Below are 18,341 nucleotides of genomic sequence, written 5' to 3'. Positions count from 1 at the left end.
TCTTCCCAGTCTTAGTCCACAGGGTTCAATATTGAGTTGGCCCACCCTTTGCAGCTCTAACAGCTTCAGCTCTTCTGGGAAGGCTGTCCACAAGATTTAGAGTGTGTCTATGGGAATGTTTGACCATTCTTCCAGAAGCGCATTTGTGAGGTCAGGCACTGATGTCGGACAAGAAGGCCTGGCTCGCAGTCTCCCCTCTAATTCATCCCAAAGGCATTCTATTGGGTTGAGGTCAGGACTCTGTACAGGCCAGTCAAGTTCCTTCACCCCAAACTTGCTCATCCATGTCTTTATGTACCTTGATTTGTGCACTGGTGTGCATCCATGTTGGAACAGGAAGGGGACATCCCCAAACTGTTCCCTTAAAGTTGGGAGCATGAAATTGTCAAAAATGTCTTGGTATGCTGACGTCTTAAAAGTTCCCTTCACTGGAACTAAGGGGCAAAGCTCAACCCCTGAAAAACAACCCCACACCATAATCCCCCCTCCACCAAACTTTACACTTGGCACAATGCAATCAGGCAAGTATCATTCTCTTGGGAACTGCCAAACTCAGACACGTTCATCGGATTGCCAGACAGAGAAACATGATTCGTCACTCCAGAGAACACATCTCCACTGCTCTAGAGTCCAGTGGCGGCATGCTTTACACTGCACTTGGTGCTGTAAGGTTTGGATGCAGCTGCTTGGCCATGGATACCCATTCCATGAAGCTCTCTATGCAGTGTTGTTGTACTAATCTGAAGGCCACATGAAGTTTGGAGGTCTTTAGCTATTGACTCTGCAGACAGTTGGCAACTTCTGCGCACTGTGCGCTTCAGCATGTACTGAATCCACTCTGTTATTTTACGTGGCCTACCACTTGGTGGCTGAGTTTCTGTTGTTCTCAGTTGCTTCCACTTTGTTATAATACCACTAACAGTTGACCGTGGAATATTTAGTAGCAAGGAAATCTCACAGAGGGACTTATTGCACAGGTGGCAACCTATCACGGTACCACTCTTGAATTCACTGAGCTCCTGAGAGCGACCCATTCTTTCACAAATGTTTGTAGAAGCAGTCTGCATGCCTAGGTGCTTGATTTTATACATCTGTGGCCATGGAGGTGATTGGAACACCAGAATCCAATGATTTGGAGGGGTGTCCTAATACTTTTGGCAATATAGTATACATTGATTATTTTTGAAGGATAGGGATACTTTTTGAGGGAGGAGTGGATGTATTTTATTAAAACACATATCTGTCACTTTTTAAAAATATTGGAATCAAAAGCTTCCCTGAAAACAAAAGAGTTAATCCTTTTTTATTTCCACTATCTTTATAAGCACCACTGGCTAAAAAATCTTTACCATTCAAAACTTATTGGACTGTCCAATACTTTCCCCCTATCCCCGTTCCCCACCCCTCATGGTGGTCACTAGAGATGAGCGAATTTCTCAAAAATTCGATTCGGCTGATTCGGCGAATTCCAGTGTGAAATTCGATTCGATGCGAATTTCTTCGCTACGAAGATGACTTATAAAAAGGGTTTCTAGGCTTCAGAGAGCCTTTAAATTAGTGCAGAACACTGTACCTTTAATTTAAATGCCCTTGGAGATGAGGAAAGAGAAGGAGAAGGAGAAGGAGAAGGATGAGAAGAAGGAGAAGGATGAGAAGAAGGAGAAGGAGAAGGATGAGAAGAAGGAGAAGGATGAGAAGAAGGAGAAGGAGAAGGATGAGAAGAAGGAGAAGGAGAAGGAGAAGAAGGATGAGAAGAAGGAGAAGGAGAAGGATGAGAAGAAGGAGAAGGAGAAGGATGAGAAGAAGGAGAAGGATGAGAAGAAGGAGAAGGATGAGAAGAAAGAGAAGGATGAGAAGGAGAAGGATGAGAAGAAGGAGAAGGAGAAGGATGAGAAGAAGGAGAAGGAGAAGGATGAGAAGAAGGAGAAGGATGAGAAGAAGGAGAAGGATGAGAAGAAGGATGAGAAGAAGGAGAAGGATGAGAAGGAGAAGGATGAGAAGAAGGAGAAGGAGAAGGATGAGAAGAAGGAGAAGGAGAAGGATGAGAAGAAGGAGAAGGATGAGAAGAAGGATGAGAAGAAGGAGAAGGATGAGAAGAAGGAGAAGGATGAGAAGAAGGATGAGAAGGAGAAGGATGAGAAGAAGGAGAAGGATGAGAAGAAGGAGAAGGAGAAGGATGAGAAGAAGGAGAAGGATGAGAAGAAGGAGAAGGAGAAGGATGAGAAGAAGGAGAAGGATGAGAAGAAGGAGAAGGAGAAGGATGAGAAGAAGGAGAAGGATGAGAAGAAGGAGAAGGAGAAGGATGAGAAGAAGGAGAAGGAGAAGGATGAGAAGAAGGAGAAGGAGAAGGATGAGAAGAAGGAGAAGGATGAGAAGAAGGATGAGAAGAAGGAGAAGGATGAGAAGAAGGAGAAGGATGAGAAGAAGGAGAAGGATGAGAAGAAGGAGAAGGATGAGAAGAAGGATGAGAAGAAGGAGAAGGATGAGAAGAAGGAGAAGGATGAGAAGGAGAAGGATGAGAAGACGGAGAAGGAGAAGGAGAAGCAGAAGGAGAAGGATGAGAAGAAGGAAAAGGAGAAGGATGAGAAGATGGAGAAGGAGAAGGATGAGAAGATGGAGAAGGAGAAGGATGAGAAGAAGGAGAAGGATGAGAAGAAGGAGAAGGATGAGAAGAAGGATGAGAAGAAGGAGAAGGAGAAGGATGAGAAGAAGGAGAAGGAGAAGGATGAGAAGAAGGAGAAGGATGAGAAGGATAAGGAGAAGGATGAGAAGAAGGAGAAGGATGAGAAGAAGGAGAAGGAGAAGGATGAGAAGAAGGAGAAGGAGAAGGATGAGGCGAAGGAGAAGGATGAGAAGAAGGAGAAGGATGAGAAGAAGGAGAAGGAGAAGGATGAGAAGAAGGAGAAGGATGAGAAGAAGGAGAAGGAGAAGGATGAGAAGATGGAGAAGGATGAGAAGAAGGAGAAGGAGAAGGATGAGAAGAAGGAGAAGGATGAGAAGAAGGAGAAGGATGAGGAGAAGGATGAGAAGAAGGAGAAGGATGAGAAGAAGGAGAAGGATGAGAAGAAGGAGGAGAAGGATGAGAAGAAGGAGAAGGAGAAGGATGAGAAGAAGGAGAAGGAGAAGGATGAGAAGAAGGAGAAGGATGAGAAGAAGGAGAAGGATGAGAAGAAGGAGAAGGAGAAGGAGAAGCAGAAGGAGAAGGATGAGAAGAAGGAAAAGGAGAAGGATGAGAAGATGGAGAAGGAGAAGGATGAGAAGAAGGAGAAGGAGAAGGATGAGAAGAAGGAGAAGGAGAAGGATGAGAAGAAGGAGAAGGATGAGAAGATGGAGAAGGAGAAGGATGAGAAGAAGGAGAAGGAGAAGGATGAGAAGAAGGAGAAGGAGAAGGATGAGAAGAAGGAGAAGGAGAAGGATGAGAAGAAGGAGAAGGAGAAGGATGAGAAGAAGGAGAAGGAGAAGGATGAGAAGAAGGAGAAGGAGAAGGATGAGAAGAAGGAGAAGGATGAGAAGAAGGAGAAGGATGAGAAGAAGGAGAAGAAGGAGAAGGATGAGAAGAAGAAGGATGAGAAGAAGGATGAGAAGAAGGATGAGAAGAAGGATGAGAAGAAGGATGAGAAGAAGGAGAAGGATGAGAAGAAGGACAGTTCTGTGACAGTTTCTGTCTATTTCTGACAGTTCTGGGACATTCACTCCATACAGCTGTTTCAACCGCTGTATGGAGGGAATGTCATGGAACTGTCAGAAATAGACTATTAATGACAGTTCTGGGACTGTCCTTCCATGCAGCGGTTGAAACATTGTATGTATTTGTTTCCATAAATGGATCCATTTATGGAAACAAATACATACAATGTTTCAACCGCTGTATGGAAGGACAGTCCCAGAACTGTCATTAATAGTCTATTTCTGACAGTTCTATGACATTCCCTCCATACAGCGGTTGAAACAGCTGTATGGAGTGAATGTCCCAGAACTGTCAGAAATAGACTATTTATGACAGTTCTGGGACTGTCCTTCCATACAGCGGTTGAAACATTGTATCTATTTTTTTCCATAAATGACATTCTGCAAATACACTTAGAGGAGCGCTGCAGATACACTTTTTGCCGCCGGCTTGGAATTAATCTTATTTTCATCCTACTTCTTCTTCTTCATCCTCATCCTCATAAGAAGAAAAAGAAGAAGTAGGATGAAAATAAGAATAATTCCAAGCCGGCAAAAAGTGTATCTGCAGCGCTCCTCTAAGTGTATCTGCAGAATGTCATTTATGGAAAAAAATAGATACAATGTTTCAACCGCTGTATGGAGTGAATGTCCCAGAACTGTCATAAATAGTCTATTTCTGACAGTTCTGGGACATTCACTCCATACAGCTGTTTCAACCGCTGTATGGAGGGAATGTCATAGAACTGTCAGAAATAGACTATTAATGACAGTTCTGGGACTGTCCTTCCATACAGCGGTTGAAACATTGTATGTATTTGTTTCCATAAATGGATCCATTTATGGAAACAAATACATACAATGTTTCAACCGCTGTATGGAAGGACAGTCCCAGAACTGTCATTAATAGTCTATTTCTGACAGTTCCATGACATTCCATCCATACAGCGGTTGAAACAGCTGTATGGAGTGATTGTCCCAGAACTGTCAGAAATAGTCTATTTCTGACAGTTCTGGGACATTCACTCCATACAGCTGTTTCAACCGCTGTATGGAGGGAATGTCATGGAACTGTCAGAAATAGACTATTAATGACAGTTCTGGGACTGTCCTTCCATACAGCGGTTGAAACATTGTATGTATTTGTTTCCATAAATGGATCCATTTATGGAAACAAATACATACAATGTTTCAACCGCTGTATGGAAGGACAGTCCCAGAACTGTCATTAATAGTCTATTTCTGACAGTTCCATGACATTCCCTCCATACAGCGGTTGAAACAGCTGTATGGAGTGATTGTCCCAGAACTGTCAGAAATAGTCTATTTCTGACAGTTCTGGGACATTCACTCCATACAGCTGTTTCAACCGCTGTATGGAGGGAATGTCATGGAACTGTCAGAAATAGACTATTAATGACAGTTCTGGGACTGTCCTTCCATACAGCGGTTGAAACATTGTATGTATTTGTTTCCATAAATGGATCCATTTATGGAAACAAATACATACAATGTTTCAACCGCTGTATGGAAGGACAGTCCCAGAACTGTCATTAATAGTCTATTTCTGACAGTTCTATGACATTCCCTCCATACAGCGGTTGAAACAGCTGTATGGAGTGAATGTCCCACAACTGTCAGAAATAGACTATTTATGACAGTTCTGGGACTGTCCTTCCATACAGCGGTTGAAACATTGTATGTATTTGTTTCCATAAATGGATCCATTTATGGAAACAAATACATACAATGTTTCAACCGCTGTATGGAAGGACAGTCCCAGAACTGTCATTAATAGTCTATTTCTGACAGTTCCATGACATTCCCTCCATACAGCGGTTGAAACAGCTGTATGGAGTGATTGTCCCAGAACTGTCAGAAATAGTCTATTTCTGACAGTTCTGGGACATTCACTCCATACAGCTGTTTCAACCGCTGTATGGAGGGAATGTCATGGAACTGTCAGAAATAGACTATTAATGACAGTTCTGGGACTGTCCTTCCATACAGCGGTTGAAACATTGTATGTATTTGTTTCCATAAATGGATCCATTTATGGAAACAAATACATACAATGTTTCAACAGCTGTATGGAAGGACAGTCCCAGAACTGTCATTAATAGTCTATTTCTGACAGTTCTATGACATTCCCTCCATACAGCGGTTGAAACAGCTGTATGGAGTGAATGTCCCACAACTGTCAGAAATAGACTATTTATGACAGTTCTGGGACTGTCCTTCCATACAGCGGTTGAAACATTGTATGTATTTGTTTCCATAAATGGATCCATTTATGGAAACAAATACATACAATGTTTCAACCGCTGTATGGAAGGACAGTCCCAGAACTGTCATTAATAGTCTATTTCTGACAGTTCCATGACATTCCCTCCATACAGCGGTTGAAACAGCTGTATGGAGTGATTGTCCCAGAACTGTCAGAAATAGTCTATTTCTGACAGTTCTGGGACATTCACTCCATACAGCTGTTTCAACCACTGTATGGAGGGAATGTCATGGAACTGTCAGAAATAGACTATTAATGACAGTTCTGGGACTGTCCTTCCATACAGCGGTTGAAACATTGTATGTATTTGTTTCCATAAATGGATCCATTTATGGAAACAAATACATACAATGTTTCAACCGCTGTATGGAAGGACAGTCCCAGAACTGTCATTAATAGTCTATTTCTGACAGTTCTATGACATTCCCTCCATACAGCGGTTGAAACAGCTGTATGGAGTGAATGTCCCAGAACTGTCAGAAATAGACTATTTATGACAGTTCTGGGACTGTCCTTCCATACAGCGGTTGAAACATTGTATCTATTTTTTTCCATAAATGACATTCTGCAAATACACTTAGAGGAGCGCTGCAGATACACTTTTTGCCGCCGGCTTGGAATTAATCTTATTTTCATCCTACTTCTTCTTCTTCATCCTCATCCTCATAAGAAGAAAAAGAAGAAGTAGGATGAAAATAAGAATAATTCCAAGCCGGCAAAAAGTGTATCTGCAGCGCTCCTCTAAGTGTATCTGCAGAATGTCATTTATGGAAAAAAATAGATACAATGTTTCAACCGCTGTATGGAGTGAATGTCCCAGAACTGTCATAAATAGTCTATTTCTGACAGTTCTGGGACATTCACTCCATACAGCTGTTTCAACCGCTGTATGGAGTGAATGTCCCAGAACTGTCAGAAATAGACTATTTATGACAGTTCTGGGACATTCCCTCCATACAGCGGTTTCCGGCAAAAAGTGTATGTGCAGAGTTCCTCTATTCTGCAGATACACTTAGAGGAGCTCTGCAGATACACTTAGAGGAGCTCTGCACATACACTTTTTGCCGGCTTGGAATTATTCTTATTTTCATCCTACTTCTTCTTCTTCTTCTTCATCCTCATCCTCATCCTCTTCTTCTTCTTCTGAGGATGAGGATGAGGATGAAGAAGAAGAAGAAGAAGAAGAAGTAGGATGAAAATAAGATTAATTCCAAGCCGGCAAAAAGTGTATGTGCAGAGCTCCTCTAAGTGTATCTGCAGAGCTCCTCTAAGTGTATCTGCAGAATAGAGGAACTCTGCACATACACTTTTTGCCGGCTTGCAATTATTCTTATTTTCATCCTACTTCTTCTTCTTCTTCTTCTTCTTCTTCTTCATCCTCTTCTTCTTCTTCTGAGGATGAGGATAAAGAAGAAGAAGAAGAAGAAGTAGGATGAAAATAAGATTAATTCCAAACAGGCAAAAAGTGTATGTGCAGAGCTCCTCTAAGTGTATCTGCAGAATAGAGGAACTCTGCACATACACTTTTTGCCGGCTTGGAATTATTCTTATTTTCATCCTACTGCTTCTTCTTCTTCTTCATCCTCATCCTCATCCTCAGAAGAAGAGGATGAGGATGAGGATGAAGAAGAAGAAGAAGAAGTAGGATGAAAAGAAGAATAATTCCAAGCCGGTAAAAAGTGTATGTGCAGAGTTCCTCTATTTCTGACAGTTCTCTCACAGCTTCTTCACATGTACAGCGGTTGAAACATCTGTATCCTAAATGGAAACTAATAGATACAAATTGTATCTATTAGTTTCCATTTAGGATACAGATGTTTCAACCGCTGTACATGTGAAGAAGCTGTGAGAGAACTGTCAGAAATAGAGGAACTCTGCACATACACTTTTTGCCGGCTTGGAATTATTCTTCTTTTCATCCTACTTCTTCTTCTTCTTCTTCATCCTCATCCTCTTCTTCTGAGGATGAAGATGAAGAAGAAGAAGAAGTAGGATGAAAAGAAGAATAATTCCAAGCCGGCAAAAAGTGTATGTGCAGAGTTCCTCTATTTCTGACAGTTCTCTCACAGCTTCTTCACATGAACAGTGGTTGAAACATCTGTATCCTAAATGTAAACTAATAGATACAATGTTTCAACCGCTAAACATGTGTTCCTTCTGTCAGAGAACTGTCAGAAATAGCGGAGCTCACTGCAGGGACACTTTTGCCGGCTGATCGGGAAATGTTCGATTCGCGCACCCGAAGTAGGCAAAATTTTGGTTTCGCCGCGAATCGAATATTTCCTGAAATTCGACTCGAATTCCGGTTCGCCTGGTTCGATTCGCTCATCTCTAGTGGTCACCTTTATATTACGAGACACAGTAGTTACATTGGAAATGAAGGAAGAAACCTCAGCAAGAAGAAGGGGCCCAGGAATATGACATAACTGTAAGTGTGCCTGATGCTGAAGATGTTTCAGCAGGCAGAGCTCAGGAAGGTAGCAAAAATCAGTGATGCGGGAGGCATATGTAGTAACCCTTTAGTATGAAGAGATTCTTTGGAGTTTAAAGTGGATCTACACTGTATCTAAACACCTTAAAACAAAAACTCTATTAAATTATTTTTTAAAGTATTCAAAGTATTCAAATTCCCACATGCATGGCTGCATGTTTTATTTTGCTGAGAAACCACTTTGAAAACCATCCCTAGCATTTCTGGCTGTGGCCATCCTAAGGGCAGGTGACTCGTGTAGCATTTACTTCCTGGAATTCATCTGCCCTTAGCTCAGGCATGCAGGCAGGAGAGTGTGCTTAGCCAAGAAAGCCCCTCCTCCCCCCTGAAGACTCCTGGGACGTATGCCAGCATTTCCCCAAGCATAGAAATCAGGAAGTAACTGAAGAAATGGATGAAAAAAGTGTAAAACAGGTAGATGCAATGGACCTTCCTATCTTCTTACTAATGCTAGTAGCATAAGGATTAAAAACAGGTCATGTTCATTTAGAGATCGAAGTTCCACTTTAATATTTTAAAATTAGTACTTTAAATAGACACTTTAATCAATTAACACTTTTCAGGCCACTCTCCTAAATAAAATGTTTGAAATTAGGATGTTTGGCCGCAGGATGTTTGGCCGCTGCCCTAGCACCAGGATCTGTGTGTTAAAGTGTGTCTATACATTATCAATGGCATTAGTATGATCTAATGCTTGGCACCAGCAGATAAAACTATGACTGTGCACTAGAGGCTTCACAGGCAGCAGACAGACACCTTGGTGATATCAGGGTTAGGAGGGGGAAAGGAGGTAGTAGTGCAGGTTGTCTGCGAACTCCTGTAAGTGTTGGAGGTTGAAGAAAACAACAGCACTGACAGTAACTGACTGTTTTATTACGGTCACATGATAGTTTGTTTTTTGAGGTTGTATTGGATATGTGCAAAGAGAGATCACACAAATACTTATAAGCATAACATTCAATAAAAGTAATGCCAGATACAGATAATAATATTAGAAAAATATAACAAGAATACTTAACTAAAGATGCTATTTCAGCACGAAGTCCAGCCCGCTTTCACGGCGTGGCACATAGGTGATCACAGACGCATGCATGATTGCAAGTTTTGGTAGAGACTGTTATGCCAAGCTTTCCCTATAGTATATGTAGAACTTGAATGTAAGGAAATGGTCAACCTGCCCCCACTGGAGCAAAATGACCTTCTAAGGAAAATGGTGCATTCCGGAAAAAAGATTAGTGGGCTGGCTTTTATATATAGTGAGTTTACAATAACATTCCGTTGGTATGTGTCCAGTATCCAGACTTTGTCCTTGTAGGGCCCCTTAACCAACTTTAGAACTCATTATTAGAGATTTGTGAGACCACTAGACAACTTTCATAAGGAAATATGTAATATTCAATTTCCCCATCACTGCTTTAGAAAGTGCTAATTTCAAACAGGTTTATTAATATGAGCAGTCTGACAAGTGCTATCCCATTATGGGGGAGCATGGTACTTTCTATCCTTCCATGATGAGCAGCTCATTGTCTGAGCAGCCATTCACCAGGCCTGAGCACTGTCACTTGGGGCAGGAGGAAGGTCATTTACATTGCATAAGATCTGTAATAGGGCTCACAACAAGCGCTCTACACTTTGGCAGAATAACGCAGTGGAAGTGAAGGTATCAGTAGCAGAGAAGGAGGGATACCAACCTGTTATTTTGCCCTCTCAAAAGGTAGTTAATTTAATTTAATATGACCTGGCAAAAAAAACTGTCTATTTTGTAAAAAGACAATATTATCTGTATATTGAATTACATATGATTCTAAAATGATTTTAATTTTAAAGAGAATAATACATTAATATTAAAAAGCATAAAACATTAATAATGAATAGCTGATATAGAATAAAATTGATCCAAAATTATGTTGTATTAAATGTTCCCTTTACTAGACAATATTTTATTTGCAGCTACAAGTTTTCATGTGTGGTTTGCTATAACTATTTTTGAGTCCAGAAAAACAGGTAGGAGTTTAAAACTGACTTACCAGCAAAAAATTTTAATAGAATTTTTCTCTTTCTAGGTGATGAACTTTATCCTTTATAGAACTTCCAAATACATGTTATATATGAACTTCTGAATACTTGGATGAGTATATGTTTACTAATTTTATAGGACCTATTCAAGATACAGTATCTGCACATACTTTTCACTACTTGGAAAATATATTTCTATTGCACTTTAAAATATTTAGGATTTAGTATATTGTAATTAAAAATATAATGTGAGGCTCATTTCCTAAGCAGTGATCTCTTTAGTTTTACTGGAGAATATCATGCCTGTGTACATTTGCAGCTTGGTCGAGCATGATTAGATTCAATACCAGAATGAACCACATATAATAGGATCGGAATGTCTCCCACTGATCATCTGCTCAGTGATTTGATAACCTCTTACATGATAAACTCTTGTGATACCACCCTTAACGTAAATCTTCCAGCATATCAGACATCCTCTGGATGCATAAAGACTCTGTCACATCATCCTGAATGTAGCTTTAAAGGCTGCCTTCCACCTATATCAACCTTTCTAGTATTCCCCACTGCTCCATTGCTTTTTCTGAGCCAATGCAAAATGTTTAGTGTTTCCAAGTATAAGGGAGCATGCAACTTCTTTCCAAAATGTAGTGCCCAGACCTATTAGTCAGAAGCTAGGTCAAATACTGTCTCACAAGGTTAACATCTTCATCAACCCTGTGCAAGCTCCAAAACCATCTGATATAGGAAGAAGGGCTGAGACAGCAAAGCAATGGAGGGGTTTGGGAATGTAAGTATACATGGGCCAGAGTCTCTTTAACTTACCTTTCATGTTACCATTTGCCACCTTGAACCCTGGTACAGCCACCTAAACAATCCTGGTACTTTCTGATAGAAGGGAACATGCACAACTTTTCCTGCCCTCCACCACAACTATAACCACTCACACACGCACTCACTCACACACACACATAATGCATTGCTATAAGCTGGAGAAACAACTCATAAGGCTTGAACATCACATGTGAGGCACACCTAGCGGTGTCAAGGCACCAGCCTACAGAGTATTGTTTGTACATCTCTTTGTGGGAGATACAGCTGCGATTGTTGGGCAGACTGGAACAGGAAAGCCAAGTTAAGGCACCAGTGGATGTCTGCTATACACACTGTGGTTTATTTAATAAAGGCTGGTCACTTATCAAAAGTACATTTTCACTTAGCTTCAATGACTCTCTAAACTAAGTGAAAAGTAACCTGTCAAAATTAACTTTAGTAAATAAATGCTTATGGGTTTTATAACAAAAGGTAACAATATGCCAAATGGTTAAATACATTATAATGTATTAACTGCTATGTAAAAACTCCCATGTTGCACAAATATAGAATGTCATCATATATACCTCGTACTTTCAATCTGAGAAATACAGTAGCTGCAGAAAAAGTTAAATCCACAATAGTGAACAGGATGATAGACTGAAAGATTGCAAAAATACGATTGAAGGTGATAAACTTAAAAATGTAGAACATAACCGTTATGTTCTCTTATATGTGTATAGTTTTTTGGATGGTTCAGACTTTCTGCTCAACACAGAATTCAGATGAAGATTAGAAACACTTACAACACATTCATGTGCTTCTAAATCTGAGATTTACTTAAAATTTTCCACTCAGCAGGGGAATACATTTAGCTGCCTTCATAGATTTTTTTTATATAGCTGGCTATGTGTTATTGCCCATATTTCTAGGCAAGAGTACAGATAAGATATTGACATAGACTGGCATCTTTAGCAGTATTTTAAGGCAACAACTTGAATAACTACTGTATAGTTCAGACTGGAAACAAGCATGACTTCGGTTCTGTAAATCAGCATTCAACCTATACCCATGATCTGCCAACTGCAACCATAACCACAAAACACTTTTGCATCCACTTCCATCCACTATAATCCTGCACAACCTACCTGAAACCATCCTTTACTACTACCATGTTTTGGAAGACTGCCACCTTGCAAGAAGGAGCTGCTGCATCACAAGAGACTGTCATGGTTAAGAAAAGAAGGATGTTACAAGAGACTGCCCCATTAGAACCTGATACCATGTTTATGGAGACTTCAAGAGACTGCTCATATGTTACTAGAGACTGAGGGATGGATGCTATTAACCGCTGAAAGTTCTGCACACTAAGTATAAACCAAGGTATCTCTCCATGACCGTTAACACTGTACTGCAAACCAATCCACAATTCAACTAGATGAACTTGTCCTTCCCAGTAACTGTTTAGCACTACATGTGATCCATCTGTAAATGACCTGCTGTGGACTCTACTTCAGTTTTTAGCACGTACTCTCAGTTGTTATAAAGAGAAGGCTATAATTAGGCTAGGCTCTTTCAGACAAAAAGACTGTTATTCCTTGACATAATTTTGGCACTGGTTAATACACTCTTGAATGATATCAACGTACGTGTCTTTGCATTACTATGACAAACTATCCATTGTCCTGGGATTCAATCCATGTGTGCATCACCCAATACACTGTAAGAACACAAATCATAGGATGGAGCTACAATTAACAAGTCATCCTAATAAATGTCCAGATATGATGGTGTCTTATAAGCATTCATATTATTTTAAATCTCTATTATGATGGTTCCAGCCTGAATGAAACACTGGCCCCTTTGTTATAATCATCTGGGCCACACAGACAGCCTGACTGTAGTTCATCATTGCATATCTCCATGACAATAACATTGATCAAGCTTGAATATTTGTTGTTACCTTCAAAAATCAATCAATACAAAATAATAGTTGATTGACTAAAGATGGGGAATACAAAATCTGGTGCAGCTCTGCATAGAAACCAGTCAGCTTCCAGGTTTTACTGGTAAAGCTTAATTGATCAAGCTGAAGTTAGAAGCTGATTGGCTACCATGCACAGCTGCACAAGATTTTTCACTCTCCAGTTTTAGTAAACTAACCACATTGTGTCAGCTGTGAATTAAAGTGTTTCTAAACCCACAACAGAAACATCTATCTGTATATGCAGTAAAGAAGGGGTGTCCAAACTATTGCCCTCCGGCTGTTGAAGTACTACAAGTCCCATCATACCTCTGTCTCTGGGTGTCTTGCCTGTGGATGTCAGAGTCTTGCAAGGTCTCATGGGACTTGCAGTTCCTCAACACCTGGAGGGCCATAGTTTTGACACGCATGCAGTAAAGCATGCTTGTTATAATCACTGAGAAACCTAAGGGGTTAATCCTTTGCATTGTGTAAAAAGGCTGTTTGATCCTGTCTTCTCTGATCCTCCCCTTCTACTGTATACTCACTGTGGAACCTAAGGAGTTAATCTTCCACATTGTGTAAAAAGGCTGTTTGATCCTGTCTTCTCTGATCCTCCCCTTCTACTGTCCCTAATCCATCTGCTGATTATACAGCGTTCTAGGAGTCACTCTGCACATGCTCAGTTTAGCGTGTATTGCTAGAGAGTTTTTATTTCTTCTTTGGGAAGGTGCATGTGATCAGCATAGGGCCAATCAGCACGGTCCAGACAGAGGTTCAGGGGTCATGCAGCTTCATAGGACAGTCAGAGCAGAATGAAAACTCCTCCTATAAGATTAACCAGTGCTCAGCTGCGCTAGAAGTCACAAGACTGCTATATATTGCTGATGAGAAATGGTACTTAGCAGTTTATATTTACTTAAATAGTTGCATCTATATGTTCTGTGCATTGTGTGAGACCAGATACAGTGAATGCAGGGTCTTGGGTTTATTAACACTTTAATACTTGTTTGATTTCCTTGGGTTCTAATGAAATTTTTATAGACAAACCTAAATATAGATATACAGTATCTGCCTATCTACTTATAGTTAGCTCAGACTATCATAACTAATGATTGATAAAATATGACTGCATTTTAAGTGACTGTAAACTAGTAAGTGATAAAGTGTAACTGAACTTTCAGTAAAACATTATACATTTGTACTTGTCCCTTTAGCCTCTGAAAAAATGCCAGGATGTTGTGTAACTTTTACCTAAAACCCAGTTCTGGGATTCATGGCTCTTTCACACAGGTAGCCCTCTTAAAAGTGATCTTTTTTTGTTTCATCCCAAGGGGGATTTTGTATCAAAATACTGCACTGCAACCACAAGTCATTGACTGTAATGGGTGATACTTCAATCAAGATCAAATACTGGTGAAGCGCTTTGATATGACCAGGGGCGGACTGACAACTCATGGGGCCCCAGGCAATAGGGGATCATGGGGCCCCTGCATCCTTGCCCAAATTCAAAAAAGCCTATGAAAAAGATACCAGGGGCATCTCATGGGGTCCCCTACAGACCCCGGGCCCTCGGACAGTGCCCGAGTTTCCAAATGGTCAGTCTGCCCCTGCATATGACATAACAAATCAAATATCATATAACCTCAAGAAATATCCAATAGTGCAATAGCATACTCGACTTTCAAAAATGGCATCTATTATTATTATTATACAGGACTTATATAGCGCCGACAATTTGCTCAGCGCTTTACATTATGGAGGGAGACAGTACAGTAACAATACAGTTCAATACAAGAGGGATTAGAGGGCCCAGCTCCTTGGAGCTTACAATCTAGGAGAGAGGGGATAGTGGTACAAGAGGTAATTAGCTGTGGGGGATTGAGTGGTAGAAGGAGTAGGGGATTACAGTATTAGCTGGGGTTGGGGTAGGCTTCCCTGAAGAGAGGGGTTTTCAGAGTGCGCCTGAAAGTGAGCAAAGTAGGCGATAGTCTGATAGCTTGGGGTAGGGAATTCCAGAGGATGGGTGAAGCCTTTGAGAAATCCTGAAGACGAGCATGGGAGGAGGAGACAAGGGAGCTAGAGAGTAGGAGGTCTTGCGAGGAGTGGAGAGTAGAGTTTGGGTGGTATTTAGAGACAAGGTTGGTGATGTAAATAGGGGCAGTGTTGTGAACAGCTTTGTACGTCAGTGTTAATGTTTTGAATTTTATCCGTTGGGCAATTTGAAGCCAGTGGAGGGATTGGCAGAGAGGGGTGGCAGATACAGAGAGATTAGTAAGGTGAATGAGTCTGGCAGCAGCATTCATGATGGACTGGAGTGGGGATAGCCTGCGATGAGGTAGGCCAGTGAGGAGGGAGTTACAGTAGTTGAGGCGTGATATAATAAGGGAGTGAATTAGTTGCTTAGTGGTTTCCGAGGTTATAAACGGTCGTATCTTGGAGATGTTGCGGAGGTGAAGTCTACATGGGTTTGTCAGTGATTGGACCTGGGGCTGAAAGGACAGATTGGCGTCTAGGATTACACCTAGTACCCTGGCGTGCGGGGTGGGACTGATGGTAGTGTTGTTGATCTTGATAGAGAAGTCATGGGGGGGGCACAGGCTGGGGGGAATACTAGAAGCTCAGTTTTGGAAAGGTTGAGTTTGAGGAAGTGGAGTGACATCCAGTCCGATATGTCACTTAGTAGGCTGGTGATGCGATTGGAGACTGAAGGGGTGAGGGATAGAGAGATAGATGTCATCAGCATAGAGATGGTAGTTGAAGCCGTGGGAGTTTATCAATTGGTCAAGGGAGGAGGTGTAGATGGAAAAGAGGAGGGGTCCGAGGACAGAACATTGAGGGACCCTGACAGAGAGAGGGAGTGAAGAGGAGGTGGCAGCATTATAGGTAACACAGAAGGACATTAAACTATACTTTTTTTGTGTTTTTATGCTTTATATATATATATATATATATATATATATATATATATATGTATAATGTGTGTAGATAAAATAAATAAAACAATGTGCGCTATCAAACTTGTAAATGAGCTAATAAAATAGGGCTGCTGCAATAGCACTTAAAAGGTGATCCCACACTTAAAACATAAAACATATATAAATAGTGTTGCGCTAGCTCATATATAAATAATAATCCATATATGGACTATATATATTTGTGTATTGCACATTCACAAAAGGATTATGAATACTGGGGGGATCTGTTTATGATAAAGGGTTATGATATGAGGTTATATGATATTTGATTTGTTACGTCATATTGAAATCGCTTCACCAGTATTTGATTTAGATTCATTAACACAGTGAAGTGATTGCACAGTTGGGTGGTAGCTGCTCTCGTGAATCAGTTTGACTTATTATTTATTTATTTATGTATGTATTTATAGTTGTTTTTCTAGAGTACTAAGAGCGTGGGGGGGGTGTCTCTATTTTTATTAATGGGTGTTACCTGTCAAACTCTGCATGCCAATCTTAAATTCTTGAGGCCACGAAACAAAGTATCACAGCCATGGCATGTGTACAGTCCGGCTGTCGTAGTAGAATTTAGCAGGTCGGTCTCAGGGGCCCTCTGGCCGGCCGTGTGAAAGAGCCCATGCACACCCCTTCTCAAGGCCGTAGGGGCCATGACACCCTGAATTGACAGTATGTGCTCAATCACCAGGGTTGCTTAACACTAAGGTTGGCGGTACACTGTTATTTTCTTTTTCCTTCAGCAACAGAGCTGAGCAAAAAAAAAAATCTAATAGATTCCTTCATCCACACGAACAATGTGGATGGGGGAAAACCAGCACATTGTATTTTGACAGGGGAATGCTGTCAGAATAAACTGATCACTGGCTGCAGCAGAGTGGCTGCAGTCACTGATCTTCTGTTAAGAGCGGGAGGCCATACACTGGTCGAAAATTGGCTTTTTTTAGCAGGACTGGCCAAACTTCAATCACAGCTTGAAGGGGGTACGTATTGCAGCCTGAGCAGCTTTTTGTACGATACAATTTTATTAAAAAATAAAAGTGTAGCCTGGAAGTAAGCTTTAAAAGACGTCCTTTAGAAGCAATACTGCCTGCAACCTCCTAGGAGTACAAAGCTGCTCATTAAACTCAATGAAGATCAGGTGTCTTGTCTTTAAATAAGCCCTAGTTCACACTGTGTGGCTGGTTGCTGGTGCTGAAATTGCATCTGCTCCCGCATCCACCCGCTGACAAATTGCGCTGCTCTTACGAGACATGCAGGGCTACCATTCATTCTGAATGGCATCCCCACGTATCTCAACCTGCAGTGCCTTTTCAGGTGCTGGACCTGCAGGGAAATCGAATGGTTAAAAAGACCATGTGATTTCCCTATGGCCGTATTTTTAAAAAGGTGCATGTACCTTTTTTTGCAGATAATGCAGGCACGGCAGCCCATTCAAATGAACGCAAATTTGGGCTGCACGGCCTGCACAAGTGTGAACTAGGGCTAAAACCCTCTAGTGATGGCTAGGAACAGCTCATGTACAGTAAAGATGGATGCAAATGCATGGCATGCTGTTGGAACCAGGATTACCTACATACATAGTTACATGATTAATCATGTTGAAAGGAGACACAAGTCCATCTAGTTCAACCAATAAAAAAAAAAATTGAAAACCTTCATATACACAATCACATACATACAGCTGATCCAGAGGAAGGAAAAATCTCGCAATAAAGCATGATCCAATTCACTTCAGTGGGGGGAAAAAATCCTTTCTGATCTCCCAGGAGGCAATCGGATACTCCCTGGATCAACTATCTCGGGTGTTATTACCTATAACAATTAGTATCCAGTTATTTAGTAAAGGTAAGCCATCATATTGGCATTTTAAAGGTTGCAGGTACAAGTACAAACTATGTGTAATAAGTAGTGGATGTAGTGCAGTTTAGCAGTATACTATAATTGTAACAATGTTATAGTTATTAAAGTATAACTAAAGGTAAAGGCTAACATTTATTTTTTCGTTTTAGACAGAGTGGAGAGGGATCAGAACCCCTGTCAATTTTTTTTATTGCTGTCTGTGCCCTCATTAAGGAGATTCACCCATTCTATTTGTCCTGTTTACCATTATCATTGAAAGTGAAAGCAAAA

General features: G+C 40.9%; 1 protein-coding gene across 1 annotated transcript in view; it reads left to right on the top strand.

Moving 5' to 3' along the window:
* The window catches only part of LOC149461593 (programmed cell death 1 ligand 1-like), a 74,112-nt gene extending 61,051 nt beyond the window's left edge, over nucleotides 1-13,061 (top strand). Inside the window, exon 7 of the mRNA XM_089678139.1 lies at nucleotides 10,508-13,061. Coding sequence (XP_089534265.1) covers nucleotides 10,508-10,530 — 23 coding nt within the window. The 3' untranslated portion in view covers nucleotides 10,531-13,061. The remainder of the gene's footprint in view (nucleotides 1-10,507) is intronic.
* Nucleotides 13,062-18,341: the final 5,280 nt, after the last annotated feature.

Source organism: Staurois parvus, unplaced genomic scaffold (genome assembly GCF_062004578.1).
Source record: "Staurois parvus isolate SC_StPar_1 unplaced genomic scaffold, SC_StPar_1.0 ptg000198l, whole genome shotgun sequence".
NCBI lineage: Eukaryota > Metazoa > Chordata > Amphibia > Anura > Ranidae > Staurois > Staurois parvus.
The sequence above is the reverse complement of the archived record's forward strand: the minus strand, read 5'-3'. Positions and strand labels throughout refer to the sequence as shown.